Source organism: Cheilinus undulatus, linkage group 19 (assembly GCF_018320785.1).
Source record: "Cheilinus undulatus linkage group 19, ASM1832078v1, whole genome shotgun sequence".
NCBI lineage: Eukaryota > Metazoa > Chordata > Actinopteri > Labriformes > Labridae > Cheilinus > Cheilinus undulatus.
The window spans coordinates 15,821,744-15,839,176 of NC_054883.1; the positions used below are offsets into that span (position 1 = coordinate 15,821,744).

General features: G+C 41.0%; 1 protein-coding gene across 1 annotated transcript in view; it reads right to left on the minus strand.

The window, feature by feature from the left end:
- The window catches only part of pola1 (polymerase (DNA directed), alpha 1), a 103,309-nt gene that overhangs the window by 12,438 nt on the left and 73,438 nt on the right, over positions 1–17,433 (minus strand). The window contains exon 36 of the mRNA XM_041814577.1: positions 8,433–8,529. Coding sequence (XP_041670511.1) covers positions 8,433–8,529 — 97 coding nt within the window. The remainder of the gene's footprint in view (positions 1–8,432; positions 8,530–17,433) is intronic.

The following is a 17,433-nucleotide window of genomic DNA, read 5'->3' on the forward strand; positions in this document are numbered from 1 at the left end:
GAGCAGAAATCATGTACGTATAGAAGGCAAACTGTTGATTCAGAGCATGAAAAGTTGACCTAACTGATGCTATATGAGTCTTCCTCGCACATACATCGAGGCAGCCACGTGCACCCAGAGCCACAGCGAGTGTATCAGGGTTATCTCTGCTCTAACTAGGTGTTGTCACACACTCCTGCACACTCTGGCGGTGCCGGGCACGAGTAGATCGGGGCTCTGCACGCTCTAACTAGGTGTAAATACAATAACAAGCCTGTAATTAAGTGAGCATGATGAAGTTAATGGAGATCGGCCATTCCGTCGGCCGCCTCCATGAATATTCTATTAGGCTGGTGGCGACGGGCAGCTGGAATAGCAGTTAATTTAATCACCACTCGGAGCACAGGGAAACTTCTTTGTGTGAGTGTAATTGCACAGAATGAATAATTGATTTGACAATCGCACCCGCAGATTTTTGCCACCCCGCTTTGTATCGCCGGAGAAAAGGGAGGGGAGAGTGGAGGATTGAGAGAGATAGAGGGAAGAAAATGGAAAGGAGAAGAAGAGGAGGAGTGGGAGGGGAGAAGAGGAGCGAAAGCAGAGTGCTCAGAGGTGGCAGGGAAGCTGTCGGTAAATGGATCATTAGAAAAGCGCAGCTCAAGGACAATTTATATTTTATCAATGCGGCGAAATTACATTATTGCTCACACACGCAATCATACTGCCCACACTCCAGTTTGAGACCTGGAGGGGGGGGGAGAGGGGGGAGGAGGGAAGAGATAGAGAGAAGGAGGGAGGGAGACAGAGGGAAGAAAAGTGACATGAAATGATTTGAAAGTCATTGATACGGGATGTTCCCAGCTACAGAACGGACAGCCTGTTTTTTCCCCCTCTGTGTGCGCGTGTGAATAATCTATTAGAGATCTCCTGCAGCGGATGAAATTACCTCCATGTTTTACTCAGTCGCAGCAATCAGGCACAAAAATGCAATGTACATGTAGATAAGACAGGCTTGCAAATATGCACACATGCACGCTGCAGAGACAGACAGACATTCAGCCTCCACTACAAAGCTCTTTTATGTGAGGCTATTTTACTTTAATGGCTCTATTGTGCTTTTCAGCATACATGTACACATACTGTATATATTCAAACTTCTGAATGGCCAAATATCATAAAAAGAAACAGCTGCACAGATACTGCACCACTGTCCTTTTCTTTATTCTGCCAGTTTAGTCTGTATACTCAGACTGATTATAGTCTGCTTAAACAGGACTTTGGTTGGTTCCCCTCTGGCAGATCTCAACACAGAAACCCCGCTGAGAAATCTAAAGACCAAACTGCACCAAGACCCTATAGAGGAAGTGGTCAGAAACAAATTACGGTCATTTATGATGGAAAAGTGTTCCAATATTGATTTGAGTGAGCTGGGAGGAATGCACAGCAAGCTTGAGCTTAACGAGCCTGATCATAATACTTTTCTAAAAACGGGATAAATACTTTTAAACCTGGAAAGGGTGAATCTAAGCTAATGCTAGGGCTGTACGTTAACTTCCTTTTGCCCATAGCACTGGTGCTATAGAAGTTGATAGTCTTGTAGAACAAAATATTAAATGTTTGCTCTTATATAAAAACAGCTTTCCATCACTGGCTCTCAAGTAAACAGCCAATCATTGTTGAGATTTTTGGGTGGCAAAGGGGGGCCCTCGTCCCTGTGTTCCTCTGGCTCAACCTCTGTACATTTATTAGGGATGACATTGGATTTTTGCTGATATTTACAGATTCATTTTTTAATCAATTTTGGAAAAAAATAGATGGGTGGATAATATGTCCTTTATACAGCTATAAGTCATAATTGCAAAGCATTTGGGTCTATTCAGAAATGTTTAAAATAACTCCTCTTGTATTGAATAGGCTATCAATGCTTACACACAGTTTGTCTTGTCTAACTTTAACTCAAACTGTACATTTTAATGCTCTACAAATCAAACTATTCATTTTAACAGTCTACCACATCTTTATTTTACTACACTATACACTCATTGTCACAATTACAATAATAATAATAAAAGCATTTAGATTATTTTGAAAGTACTTTAAACACTGTTTACAACAGACTGAGATACAAAGAGCTGCATCAGTAAAATCAAGCTATTTCTCATCCTCTTTAAGGACATCCATATTTAAAACACTCAAAAGAAATATTTCTGTCAATAACATGTTTGCTGTAATGTAGAGAAATAAGTTATTTAATTGTTTTGTGCCCTTTTTGTTCGTATGAGCTTTGACAGTGTTGGATATGACACACAGATGAGCGTGTGTGTTAATGTGTGTGCGTTGGTGAGTGAGTGTGTGTCTCTGCTCTGCCTGTCAGACAACAAGCAGGGCGCGTTTAAATGGGGCTATAACTGCGATTGGAGCTAACAATGGACTCCATGGCGCTGAAAGAGAGTTTGTTTTGCTAAGTTTACTGCTGCAGTAGCCTATACAACGGTCCGTCGCGCTACACGTTAAGCTTCTGCTTGATGATACGCGCAGCCAACAGCTGATGAATGTGTGACTGACAGACGGTGAGACGAGAAGGACACATGACAAGGCAGTGCAGACACAAAGTTATAAAGTCACAGACACCCACACAATATGAGCCAGTATGGGCGCATACACAAACTAATTTAACATTATATTGTCCTTATGGAGACTACACAGCAGCAACATTTCATCATTTCTGACTGCTATGATGTAGGGCTGCAACAAACGATTATTTTTTTATGTCGACTAATCTGGCGATTATTTTTGCTGTTGGTCGACTAATCGTGGCTATTTGGCATACTATTTTGGATCCCTGTTTTACCTTGCCTTCTCATGCATGCACACCTGTGAAAACTTAATGGTTTAGCAAATTGACATGACATGTCAAGTTGCTACATCGTCAAGGTTTGTTTTTCCTCTAATATAAAAGTATTGAACTGATAACTAAAGTAAATTGCACACTAAATTGCGTTACTGAAAAAAACGTTACCCTAACAAATATCAAAGATGGTTTTCCAACTGATTAACGTACGGCACCAATGTTATAAGTAGGCTACTGGAATTAATCCTTGTTCCTGAGGCACAAAGGGCTCAGTAACTAAATGCAAAAGTTCTAAAAGATATTCATGCAACTTGCAAACTTGCCCACTCTCGGTATTTGAAGACGCGGCAGCTACAGTGTGTTTACATTTCAGGTGTTCGTGCATTGAAGTAGTGCTGCCATGGTACGAGAGTTTGACTTGACACCGTTTGCAGTTGACTTGTTTCGCCAATTTGTTTTCTGTAAAATGTTCCCAAACTTTAGAAGCTCTGGGTCGGCTTTTTGGGGTGCTCTCCGTGCTTTCCGCCATGCTTAACTTCTTCTTCTTAGTTTCTGTGAATAATGTAAACAGTGGGAGTGATACTGCCCCCACCACATCCTGTAGTGAACTGCAAGTACAGATGAGTCCTTACCGGCCGGTACTAGATTTTACCAATATAATAAACAATAATACGACGCGTCGACACTTGAATTCCCGCGTTGACAAACTTTTATAGTTGACACAAACGATAATGTCGACGAATCGTTGCAGCCCTACTATGATGAACTTACTATGCATTGGTGGATCATGTGTGGCCCCAAGTAGTGCACACGGAGGAGGGAGTAGGGGTTGGAGCGGTGACTGAATGGGTCATGGATCAGCTCTGTTTCTTCATTAGATGACAAACAAACGATTTTAAAGTGTCCAGGGCATCTTTGTGACCTCTTATAATTTCCAGTTTGGCATTGTTTTCTGTAAGGAAAGCTGCTACTCCTAGGGTTTCCGCAAAGGGTTTCCGCGAAGGATTTTTCCTCGGCGAGAAATCTCGTGACGTTTTGATCCCTCTTTCGATGACACTTGAATGTTTGCATAATACGCATAAAATCTCTGCTGCTGCAAAAAAATGAATGTATAAAACTGGTATTTCAACACATTTCAAGTTAAAAAAAGTATTGCAGCTTCTGCGATATGTAAATTGCAGCAGGACATATTGCAATCTGATCTATTCACTGTCAGCTGGACAATGCGGTATGTGCAGACGACAGGATGTTGTCAGGATTTTGTTATCCAGAAACCACAGTTTGCCATACTACCTCTGAAACTAGCCACACATTTACACCGCGTATAAAATGTGTGTGTTACCTATTGGTGTAATGTAAACAAATACAGACTGCACTTAAAAACAGGCACAAGTGGGTTTTAATCTGGCAAGATGATACTGTTTATTTTTCAGGGACTATTTTCTGCTGCACACTAATACAAACTAAGAGAAAAAGTATTTAGTATGTTATCCAGCATGGCAGTCTGGTTAAATTCTTTGATAATCATTGAGGTGTATAGTAGAAGAATATACCGTATACTTTTCTGCAGTTTTATTTTATGAAATCTAATTTTAAGAACTAAACAGCCGATACGCCTAAATAGTCAAAGAAAGCAATATTGCGTTAAATGATCTGAATTTGTTGAGCTCTTTCAGAAGAAGATAAAACATGGAGCTTTCCATAGTTCAACATCCAGACACAGCACAAACTGTGCTCATAGATCTCTATAGGTATACATACTCATCACACAGACAACAAAGCAGAGAAGTGTGTATAGGACTGTACGTCTCCTCCCTGTAATCTGAGCAGTGTGGCCCCTGGGTGTGTAATGCAGTAATATGGGGTATTACTGCCCCAGGATGGAGAGATAACACCTTAAACCTACACTTTATCACCGCGTGACAGTGTATACATGCATGCTCAGTTTAAGCAAAGTAGTGCCATCAATGTGTGCGTGCTGGATATTAATAATTTTGCAGAAATACATGTTTATCAGTGTTCCTGGAAAATGATAAAGTGAAGCATGGTGTGATAACCTTCATGGACAACGCACATGCTGGTACATACAGATCTGCTTCAGCCTGCTGGTTGGATTAAGAACATCAGTGGCATCATGTGGGTACTTGGATTATTTGTGCTTTCAAATATCTTCAATTTGGAAATTATAAATCACAAAATGATATCAGTTTGGAGTCTATTGATATTTGCCTTCATACAATTAAAAGTATTATTTACGCCTGCTTTAGCTAAGTTTAGGTTGATTTCAGTTAGAATGTACACCACATTCCAAATTATCATGCAAACTGGAATTTAGTGTCATAAACATTCAATTTTTTGTTTTTCAGTTAAACTCGTGGATGGTGTTGTGACTCAGGGCTCTTTGGATCACTGAAACCAATCTCAGACACCTGTGATAATTAGTTTGCCCGTTGAGCCCAGTTCAAGGAAAACTACTACTAAAGAAAGGTGTTACACATTATTAAGCAGGCCACAGGTTTCAAGCAACACGAGAAAGAAAAAGGATCTCTGCTGCTGAAAAGCATCAAACAGTGCAATGACCTCGACATTGAAAACATAAGATATTTCATGAAAACTTAAGCTAATCATCGTACTGTGAATAAACTTGTGGCTGATTCAAAACACAGACGGCCGCAAGGCCAGAATCAAACCTGTGCTGCCTGCGTGCTTGGGTTGTGCCTTAGACCACTCGTCCATCTGAGCCCATTAGTTTTTTTATTTCGAATAGATTTGTGAAAAAAATAAAATTCTGTTTCCACTTTGTCATTATGGGGTATTGAGTGTAGATTAATGAGAATAAAAATGATGTTTTTAACTGTAGCATCAGGCTGCAACATAAGAAAACTGAAAAGAGTGAAGGGGCTCTGAATACTTTCTGAATACATCTGAGTTGTATGTTTGTCTTATAATGTGTTGAATGGAACTTGATAGTTTGTGTTTCAAAAGCTCCATAAAAGTGTGGGGTAGCTTAAACTGCAGTGTTGGGTAAATTATTCATTACAAAGCAAGACAAACGTAACCTAGCACGCCAGATGGATTTGTTTCACACATATCCATCTGGAAAACCACTCACAGACAGTGTTTGGGAAAGGACAGAGCCTTTGGAAAAAAAACTCGGAGGGTGATTGGATGAATGTTCTGTCACATCTTTACGTGCCAATCAGAGCAACAAAACACGTGACGAAGCCACTACGGGCCTACGCCCCTACCGAGGAATAAAAACCATATAGAACTGCACTGTAAACATGTCAGTACATGACTTTTGTCATTTTTGAAAAGAAAACAACTCACTGCTGTTCTTTGTTCTTCCTTTAACAAAGAAATGTCGTCCAGTTCTGATAAAACTGGTGTTTTAGCAGGATCCACGCTAATGTCTCTCTTGTCGCTGTTTGCTTACGTCACGACTCCACTGTGCCCGAAAGTACTGCCTCTCGTCGCTGATTGGTCCTGTCACTTTCTAACCGGGCCCAACAGTTCAGATGGGAGCTTTGCAAGATGGATTCGCCAGTGAGAAATCCGGAAATGGGCAAATCCTCTGCAAGGTCATTTGCAAGGTTAAGACAAACATTTAAGTCATAATGTCTAATGGATAGGTCCATCATGTATACATACTTTAACACCATGCCACAAAAGGACTCTATTTTCAAAAGTCACAGCAAAATATATTAGTAAGAGCCGTAAAACTGTGTAATGTTAAATCTCATCAGTCAAACTACAGCATGCCTGATTTTGGAATATAACGGTCACAGACGGCACATGTAAACCACCTGATTACTGGTCTAAGAAACTGGTTTGGCACCAGTGAACATCAAAATGTTTCAGCAACTCCTAAACCAAACACCTGGCAGCTATACAACCATGCACAGTGTGTTACCTACTGTAAGAACATCCTCTATATCAGTGGTTCCTAACTGTTATTCCATTGAGCTTCCCTTCACGTATATAAGAAAACTTGCCAGCCCCCCCAGGACCCACACAAAAAAGTGACTTATTGCTGTCAAAAATACAAATCTATTAAAACTGTTTTCATTGTTTAAAACCAAACAAAATAGCCCAACACACAAGTGTTATTAAAAAAGACAATTGTATGAACCATTCATATGGGTTTTCTCATGATTTTAGATAGTTTGAGTGAACCTATTTTTAAGAGACAGGCCCTCACGCACCCCCTGAATTCTCTAGTGCCCCCCTCCAAGGAGTTCCCGGACCCCACATTGGGAACCAAAGCTCTTGATGTACAGTAAGCTGTGAACACACATCTGAAAAACTTTCCCATTAGTTGAAACGTGTATTGTATTGTGAGTACAAAGCAAGACTCAGGAAAAGAAAGCCCACCAAAGATCAAAAACCACAGCACAGGAACATATAGAAAGGCGGAGAGTTGAGAATTGATTGACGATGATTTCTGCATCTGGGCGAGGACAGAAATAAAAGAAAGCAAAAATGGAGGCTATAATCATGTTAGCACTCGTTCCCTTCCTCCCTCCTCCTCTACACCGGTCCAATCCCTCTATTTCAGCTCCCTCCATCTTCTGAGTGGTCATCTGTTGATTACATGTTATATTTACCTCTGCTGTCTCACTCTTTGGTGGCCTCGCTCAGCTCCTGGCTGGCACACACACTTTCAGGCATACATACATAAATAAAATACATACATAAATATTTAATCAAATAAATAAATCACTCGGCCCAGCGGCCCTTTCTAATCAAGTGACATCAATCAGGGAGAACTATGGGTAAAGAGGCCTTGTGGCTGACGCCTACTGAGCGCGCCCAGAGCGCTGGAGTAGCGTCTATTTGAGTCCAAGGGGGGAAATATACGCTCCATGTCCCATTATAGGAGAAGGGCTATCCTTTCGTCAGCGCGCCCATTACTCCCCCTATCATTTCCCCAAATCTAAAACCTGTTTTCAATCAACACAGCCAAACGAGTGCCTGTCCAAGAGAGGGGGAGAGAGAGAGAGGAAGGGGCGAGAGAGCAAAGGAGAAAAAGCGGCAGAGATGGACAGTGAGGGTAGGGGTAGAGGGAAAGCGATCGAGGGCTCTTTCCTTCTTTCTTCCAGTGATTGGAGCGTTTTGCATTCTGTATGTGTGTGTGATTGAATCCGTCTCCTAAATTAGGGCTGTCGACTCGAGGAGCTGAATGTCCTTAACCCCCCCTCCCCGCATCCAATGCTCACACTCCGCCGCTTGTGTGTTTGTGAGAATGTGTGTGCCATCATTGGTGAATATTGTAAGTGTAGCCCGGGTAAAAGGTTTATGTTGCGCCACTGATTGCTAATGCTATGTTGTGTATGTGTATTTGTGAGGAAGAATTGTCAGGGTCATCAAATTCAAACTTCAAAAGCTGTCCTGCTAACTTGATTTCTGTTGAAAAGGCAATGCTGCAAAATAATAAAAACGGCAAAAAATGAATAAAATATGATCAGATTTTAAAAAGGGGAGCTGTTTTCCGTTGACAAAAATGTTTTCTGTAGCAAACAGGAAGAGACTTTTGAAAGTTTGGTACAAGACTAAACATTTCATCAGCATGTGTGCATGCATGTAAATGCATGTTTCTTACTTCTCTCATCAGGCTGGAGTACTTTGGCACAGGCGTGATCCCAGTCAAAGATGAACCTGTAGAAGCAGAGCTGGTTGTACAGAGCCTTCTCTGAGTACTGTGAAGAAAAAGCACACAGAATAACACTGATTAAACAATGGGACAAAACCAGTATCTGATAAACAATATTCTTATAATAAGTGTTGTAGTGTGTAACAAGCTTTAATTACATAAAATTTAGTGTGGAAAAAACCTGATTTAATCTGAAACAGCTGAGTTGTCTGCATTATCTAAGCCAGTGGTTTCTATCATTTTAGTCAAAGGCACACCAAAACCATATCAATACAAAAGAGCTTCTTATATGTTACAGTAAATTGAGTGTATAGCATGAGTTCAGGCATGCCACAGAGTCAAGCGCTGCCATTTCCCTGAGATCAGCTGATCTCACACAAGCCCTCATCAGCTAATGGAAAGCTGATTCACTCATGCTGCCACATTAAAAATGGCTCTTTCCTGGCGATGCTTTGCTGCTCCCTCTGCACGCCTCTTTCAATTTTTACAGCCCTCCTCCACCCCAGCCCCTCCTTTATCCTGCCTCTGCCTCAGTGTCATAACTGCTAATAAAGGAAAACTATTCGTAACCACACATCATGGGTGTTTCTTGACAAAGTCGTCCTGACCAAGATTGTTATAGTTAACTGAAACTAACTACATAACTAAAACTAAAATTCAAAAATAATTTTATTTAACTGAAACTAAATCTAAACCAAGCTTTACCAAATAAATGAAAACTGATAAAAACGATACAGTGCCCTTACAAAACTGACATTATCATTAAGTAAATAAAATGATAAGTGAAGAGTACCCTGTTTTAATATGTTTTAAAAAATGTATGACGCTCACTCAGCCTCGACATCGATTCAGAAAAAAATTAAAACTAACACTAACTAATAAAAACTGAACTAAAACGAAGTATTTTAGCAAAATAAGAAACTAAACTAAACTTACAAACCAGCAGTCAAAACTAATAAAAACTAAACTGAAATCAAACACAGAAAGTGAAAACAAAACAAAAATAAAAACTAATGGAAAATCCAAAACTATTATAACCTTGGTCCTGACTGAACTTTAGTTATTGTATATTTGTAAATACAGCACTGTGAGAACGTATTTGCCCACTTTCTGATAACTGATTTCTTTGCATATTTATCACGCTTAAATGTTTTGGATTATCAAATCCAATTTTAATATCTCATGAAGACAACCCAAGTAAATACAAAATGCAGTTTCTAAATGATGGTTTTGTTTATTAAGTGGAAAAAAATCATTAAAGCCTGACTTTGCTAGACACTGGGTAGAAACGTGGACTAGACTGGGATTCTGCTGTCTCTAGCATGCAGCTGTGTGTTCTGCGCTCTCAAGCGGCTTCCTCTTGTTGTTGCTTCACGCTACATCACATTCCCGTGCTTATACGCCTTCATTTGCATCCGTGCCGTACCTAGGCCCACCTCGTCCTCCCGTGCCAGCACGGAAAGCACGGAAAGATTGCACTCACCCTGGCCAAACATAACTGACTTTAGGCTGAAACGGGCCCAGGCACGTTACGGATGGCCTAGTGTGAGTGCGCCTTTAAATAGAAGCTGTCAGACAAAGTGAAGTAGGCTAGAAGATCTCAAAAAGAAATGCATCATGCCACGAACCAAAGAAATTCAAGAACAAATGAGAAACAGAGTGATTGAGTTCTATCAGTCTGGATTTCCAAGGCTTTGAGACTCCAGTGAACCATGGTCAGAGCCATTATCCACAAATGGGGAAAAACTCGGAACAGTGGAGAACCAAAATGACTCCAAGAGTGCAACAACGACTCATCCAGGAGGTCATAAAACAACCCAGGACGACATCCAAAGAACTGCAAGCCTCACTGGCCTCAGTTAAGGTCAGAGTTCATGACTCATCTATAAGAAAGACACAGGGCAAAAATGGCATCATGGGAGAGTTCCAAGGCCAAAAGCATTACTGACAAAAAAGAACACAAAGGCTCATCTCACATTTGCCAAGAAACATCTTGATGATCCCCAAGACTTTTAAAGAAATATTCTGTGGACTGACGAGACAAAAGTGGAACTTTTTGAAAGGTGTGCGGCCCGTTACATCTGGTGTAAAAATAACAGCATTTGATAAAAAGAACATCATGCCAACAGTCCAACATGGTGGTGGCAGTGTGATGGTCTGGGGCTGCTTTGCTGCTTCAGGACCTGGACCACTTGCTGTGATTGATGGAACAATAAATTCTGCTGTCTTCCAGAAAATCCGACCATCAGTTCATGCCCTTAAGCTCAAGCACTCTTGGGTTATGCAGCAGGACAACCCAAAATGTACCAGCAAGTCCACCTCTGAATGGCTCAAAAAATAAATAAATTAATTAAAAAAATAAATAAATTAAAAAAAAAAATAATAATAAATAAATAAATAAATAAGGTTTTGGAGTGGCCCAGTCAAAGTCTGTGCTTAAATCCAATTTAGATGATGTTGTGTGACCTTAAATGGGCAGTTCATGCTGGAAAACCCTCAAATATGTCTGAGTTAAAACAATTCTGTGAAGAAGAGGGGGCCAAAATTCCTCCACAGCGATGTGAAAGACTCATCACCAGTTAACACCAATGCTTGATTTCAGTAATTGCTGCCAAGGGTGGCACAACCACTTATTAGGTTCAATTCATCAATTACTTTTCACATAAGGCCAGACAGGTTTGGATTTTTTCCCCTTAATAAATAAAATCATCATTTAGAAACCGTATTTTGTATTTACTTGGGTTGTCTTTGTGAGATATTAAAATTAGTTTGATGATCCAAAACATTTAAGCGTAATAAATATGCCAAAAAAAACAAACAAAAAAAAAATAAAAAATCAGAATCAGAAAGTGGGCTAATACTTTTTCACGGCACTGTATTCCCTGAGTACACCAGTGTGCCTTGCCACACCATTTGGGAACCACAAATCTTACCAATTAACCATTGCATCTATCATCTTGCTTATTGTCTTTACCTTTCCTTTTGTATGAATGCCACTTTGTCTAATGCCTCAAGCAAGGTGAATGTAATAGCAGAACTATTACATTTCATTATATCAAGACTAACTGCTTCTATCATCAAGTCCATAGGAATAAAAGCGCCCCAGAGTGGCGCCTTGTGGAACTCCAAAATATAAAATGAGCTAGCTCTATTCCAGTTAATATATATATCTTTTTAAATAAAAAGGTGCATTATGCAAAAAAGAAATAGAAACGTATTAAGTTAAGGAATAATTCATTTGCACTAGTGAAAACCAGAGTTTGTATGACAGGGATGCCAAAAAAGTAGGGATGCACGGTATTATCTGCCTGATATCAGTATAGGCAGATATTAGCGTTAAAAGGCTAAGGAGTGTGATGCAGTATCAGAAGCGTCTAAATCCTGTCCCGGGCATGTGACGGTTTCAAATCGTATGTCTTCAGGTCAGAATATGTAGTATTTTAGTGGAGCAGAGATAATGGACCTCAGTTTTAAATCAGGTCTTTCAAATTTCTGGTGAAAAAACAGGAACAGAGCAACACCAGCTTCTCAAAAGTAAAAAATGCCATTTTATTTCAAATGTATGGGTCTTTAGGTCTTAGACTGTTACCATTACTGTTGAAGAAAACAAGAAGTCAAAGTTTTTAAGGTGTCTCTGGAAAATACTACCTGGAAAAAATGTCTACAAATTATCCAATACAGAAAATCCTCCAAAAAGATGCATGGCCTTAGTAGAAACCTGATTTTTTTTTCTTTATATGGCATCACTGTTGGTAGAATACAGTCAAGTTAACCAAAAGTACTACTAATTGATGTTATTTCCTGTTGGCATACTGAGTTATTTATCATCGTTCCTCTAGTACTAATGAGAGAGGGGATCATGACGAGGTGACAAAAACATCCAGAGCAGATTAATAAACCTCGTTTACCAGTTTGAGAAACAGGCAGACTCAATGTGACTCATATGCAACTGTACAAGAAAACATCTCCTTTCCTCTGTGTGACACAGTGAAGCAAGAAAACAAATTTGCTTGCTTTGTTAATCTCCACTGCAATTAACCGGAGCCACACGACAGCCTGCCAGAGAGAGAGAGAGAGAGAGAGAGAGAGAGAGAGAGAGGGAGAGAGAGAAAGAGAGAGAGAGGATGAGCAAGACAGATAGGTGGGAGGGAAGGAGAGAAAGAGAAAGGGTAAAGATACAGAAAGAAGAAGTGAGAGAAAGAGAGAGTGAGAGACAGCAAGGTAGAGAGAGAGAAAGAAAAGAGGGGATCAGGCCTGAAATACCCTCCCTCATAATAGTTTGTTGTGATAAGGCATTGTGAGAGAGGCATGCGAACAGCCGAGGCTGTCAATTTGATTAGCCATTATACTGCATGTTTAATTGCAGTTATTGGCTCGTCATTTCCCCGCTACGCTGGAGAGGGCACGCTAAGCCCCGACCCCACACTGCCATCAGGTGTGCGCCGAGTGCTTTATTATTACCACCAGGAAGAATCCCCCGACAACTCCTGTGTGTCGCTGTGTGTGTGTGCGTGTGCAGAGAAAGTGTGTGTGCCCATTATACCTGCCAATCGCAATGTGCGTAATTGTAATTTCAGTTTTTACTGCTGTGGCATAATCAAGTGGAGAGAGCATCTAATGCAACTAAATGCAAACTATGTGATGTGTGAATCTGAGTGTGCGTGTTTGTGTGTTTAATGGCTTTCTATGGCAGCCCACATGGCACCCACAGCTGTTGACCGCTGATGTACTGCCTAGTCAACAACCAAACCATGCACATCCCATAATGGAGCCCCGGTTACGGTTGCCAAGGTTGAACAAGCTCTGTCGGCACGCTTCTTTTTCTTCTTAAACACACATACTCAGAAAGACACGGCCATACATCACAAACAATGTAATGCTGATTGTGGGCGGGCCGGTCGCTGCGTTCCGACTGACTGACAGGTGTCAGTAAGGCGTGGCTTAAATGTTACAGGATTGTTATTGAATTTGGAGCCCCTCAACCCCACCTCACTCTCTCTCCTCTCTCCCACCTCACACACAAACGCCTACCTCGTCATTCAGCTCGACGCTTTGTTCCTGCACTGACACCATTTCAATTTGCTCCACAAATCTGCAGCATTTTCAGCCTGACTGCCTAAGGAGCAAACCAGCTGTGAAATTGCCTCTCTCCCGGGAGCGGAGGACCCCCCAGCCCCCACCTCGTACCCCTTGCTCCTTTGACTCCCCCCCCCCCTTTCCTGGCCCAGCCGACGCACATATACACACTTTACCGCATGCACAAACACGGTTAAGCCAACAGGACGAGGCTCACATGAGTGTGAGAAAAGAAGAAAGCCAAACAGGATGTACAGAATAAAGAAAAATCGCAAGAAATGAGAATAAGAGGCTAAATTGATCCAAATCACACAGCTACACTCTGAAATGGCTCACACAATAAAACGAGCACTCAAGACTTCCTCAGGAGTCTTAAAAACACGTCTTTTAGGGGGCCCACACATGCACAGATGCGACCTCCACAGAACTTTAGCGCTCTGTGCTGTCGCTCAAGTGCACGAGTGAAGCAGTTAATGAAAAGGTGGCAGACTTGGACATCTCTGAAGGCATGTGAGGGAGAGACACAACAACATAGTTGCAGAAAAAACTGTGATTCAGTGCTTCCATATGGAGGAAAAATGGCAGAAACAAGGCCCTCAGTGTTACTCTTGCCTCCACTGCTCGGCAAACGCGCAGTAAATACCGAAGCTACAATATCTGAGCCATCGCACAGCTGCAGGAGGAGAGAGGGAGTGAGAGAAAAAAGGGAGGGAGACAGAGAGAAACAAACATACATTTTTCCCTCAGCTGCGAGGCCACGAGGCTTTAAAACTCTTGAGCTTTTTAGATGCGATGAGCGTTATTGCCGGTTGTGGGTAGTCACGCCGATCAGCTTCACAAGACACCATAATGAGTCAATATATGTAAATCTTTACTAGGCAAACACGGCGGGAAACAAAGGCATTTAACTGGTGCTCTCGCCCGCAAGCCTCCAACGATTCAGCACCGGTAATTTCTCCCCATTGAAAGGCATAATTGCCTGCTATTTGAAGATATTCATGCTCAATTTTTGAAATTAATTTCAATTGGAGGGAAATGTAGAAATGTCAGCTCCAGTGAAAGGGATTTGATTTCAATTATCCTCGCTCAAAGGACTGTGATTTCCAAATACACTTAAGCAAAATTATGACAAGAATTTTTGTTCGGCGAAATTCAGTGTTTAAAGAGCGATTAGGCGATAATGGGGCAGCTTTGAGCCGGCAGTGAATGCAGCCGTCTCCCTCTGAAAGGCACTCAATTATCTCTGATTGCTCCCGCTATAATGTATCAAATAGAGATACCTGCTATTGCCGTAATTTGTGTGAAAATTAACATGCTGCAATTTCCACTAGAGGGAAAAAGGGAGCTCTAATGGGCGCCTGAGCGTACATCAATAAAATGAGGGGAGAGAAAGAGAGGCAGAGAGAAAGAGAGAGGGAGGGTGAGAGGAGGAGAGAAAGAGCAAGCGAGGAGAGAATGAGTGTTGGAGCTAAAGAGGAAGGGGAGGGAAAGAAAATGAAAAGAAAAAAGGAGCAGGGAGGAGAAAGCATCGAATAAAAGGAGGGGAAGAAAAGGAAAGTCAGGACAGAGATTGGAGACACTGTGTGAAAAAAAGAGACCATTTGAGTTAAGCGCGGTGAAGAGAGGGAGAGAGAGAGAGGGTGAGACTGAGAGCGATGGAGAGAGGAAGAGAAAGAAATTTAATTTACTGAAAATATTACAAATTGCACCTGTGCATAACTCCCCCAAATTACCAACCAATCAAGGCAGAGTGCCTATTACTCTCCCATTACATGGAGATCAGATCACGCTCTGAATCTGTGTCCAGAGAGGGGGGAGGAAAAGGAAGAGGCAGACTGAGAGAGAGGGGGAGGAAAAGAGGAGAGACAGCACCCACAGAGAGGCTAAACGTAGCATGATGCAAGAGATGGGAACAGAGTCACAAATAAGAGCGTTTATTTTTTTACATACTTACAACTATTTTAAATCACTCTGGTACAGATGATAGCATGCCATTAAAAGATTAGCAAAGACCGACCCAAAAACTCAAAAACTTTAAAGAAATCACCACCATCTCTGGTACTCTGAGTACAGCCTATACACCAGCAGCTCAAACAGCCATGAATGGCCTCAGTTGCCTTGCATAATTGGCTGCAATTTAATATACGAGCCGCGGGGCCACTAATCTCTGTGTCTCAGTCTGATTCAAATAACTATGTTAGCTAATAGTGGAGTCAGTCTATGACTCAAATAAGACAGGTAAGAGCAGTTTCTTCAGAGATCCTTTTTGATGTAAGAGCTGTTGATTGAAAAGTAACACATATTTATCACCCAGCTCCCCATTGCATGATTACAGGATAATCCAGCTAGCTATTTCATGAAGTCAGTATGTGTAAGGAGAGATAAAACACAGGGGTGTCCAAACTTAACATAACTGATGCCACCATTATCAGAGCAGAATGAAATGGGACCGACAACAGCTCAGGCTGAGTCCCATCATCAGTTTGCATATTTTAATATTAGACAAAGACAGCGAGTGTAAATACAAACAAAGCCATCCAAACCTTCCTGACCTATGTGGCAGACCTGCAGTATGAAGAAAAACCTTAAATAGAACCTGTCTGACTAAGTGAAGTGGGATACAAGAGCTCAAAACAGCTGAAAAACAGTGTCATTGACATCCATCATCATCATCAAAGACATTTCTAAAGTTTCTGGACTACAGCAAACCGCAGTGAGAGCCATTATCAACAAATGGAGAAAACTTGCAACAGTGGTGAACCTTCCCAGGAGTGACCACCTGCAGAAATGACTCCAAGAGTACACCAACAGCTCATCCAGGAGGTCCCAAAATAACCCAGAATGGCATCTAAAGACCTGCAGGCCTCAGTGAAGCTGTTAAAGTCAGTGTTCATGATCCAACAATGAGAAAGAGACTGGGCAGAAATGGCATCTATGGAAGAGACAAGATAGGCAAAATCCACTGCTGACTAGGGTTGTTCTGATTCTGATACCAGTATCTGAAATACATCCAATACTGCTTAAGAGGAAGGTATTATAATCGACGAGTGCACAAGTTTATGCACCGATCCAATACCATGCTAAATGTTAGCATGGAAGCAGCGAAGAACCAAAGGACCCACTGCAGCAGCAAAGAATGGTGGCTGTGTGACAGTTTTTCTCTGAATTTGATCGTTAAAATGCCTTCCAGACTGGCACTGTCGTACATGACAAGAAGTGACACAGTTGGTTCAAAAGTTATTATCGTTGGCTCTTATTTTTTCTCCTCTTGAAGCCAGCCGTTGTTCCTTCCCGTTGATGCTATTGATGCTTTTGAATCCCTTGTGGCAACTTTTTCAGCAAACCAGGTACTCGTGTGTCTTTTGGGCACTTTAATGATTAAAATTCACACCTGTTAACCCAATATTGAAAGCCTTGTTATCCATTTTAATCAATTTATGATCATTTATTACCACTCCTCATTCTGGAGGTCTTCTCCCAGAATATCTGGGCAACAAACATCTGTTTCCCTGTGCTCTGATCTATTTTATAGAACCAAATTTCTTTTTTTTTTTTTGTGATTTTAACATGATGATTTATGTGATTTTAAATCTATTTTAGTGTCTTTGGGGCAAATTTTAACCCAATGAATTTAATTTTAAAGCATGTGGACAATAAGCAGAATTCCTACAGTTGCAGCTTCACACAAGTATTCTGTTCATGTCAATTTTATATGACTTAGTGACTTAAGCCTTTTTTTTTTAGACTTCCAAAACTAGTAAATATATACAAAGCCCAAAATGTGATTAATTTCTGAGACACATGGTCATGCAGTAAAGTAGTGTCCTTATTATTATTTTTATTTTTTTATTTTTTTAAGATTTATTTTGGGCTT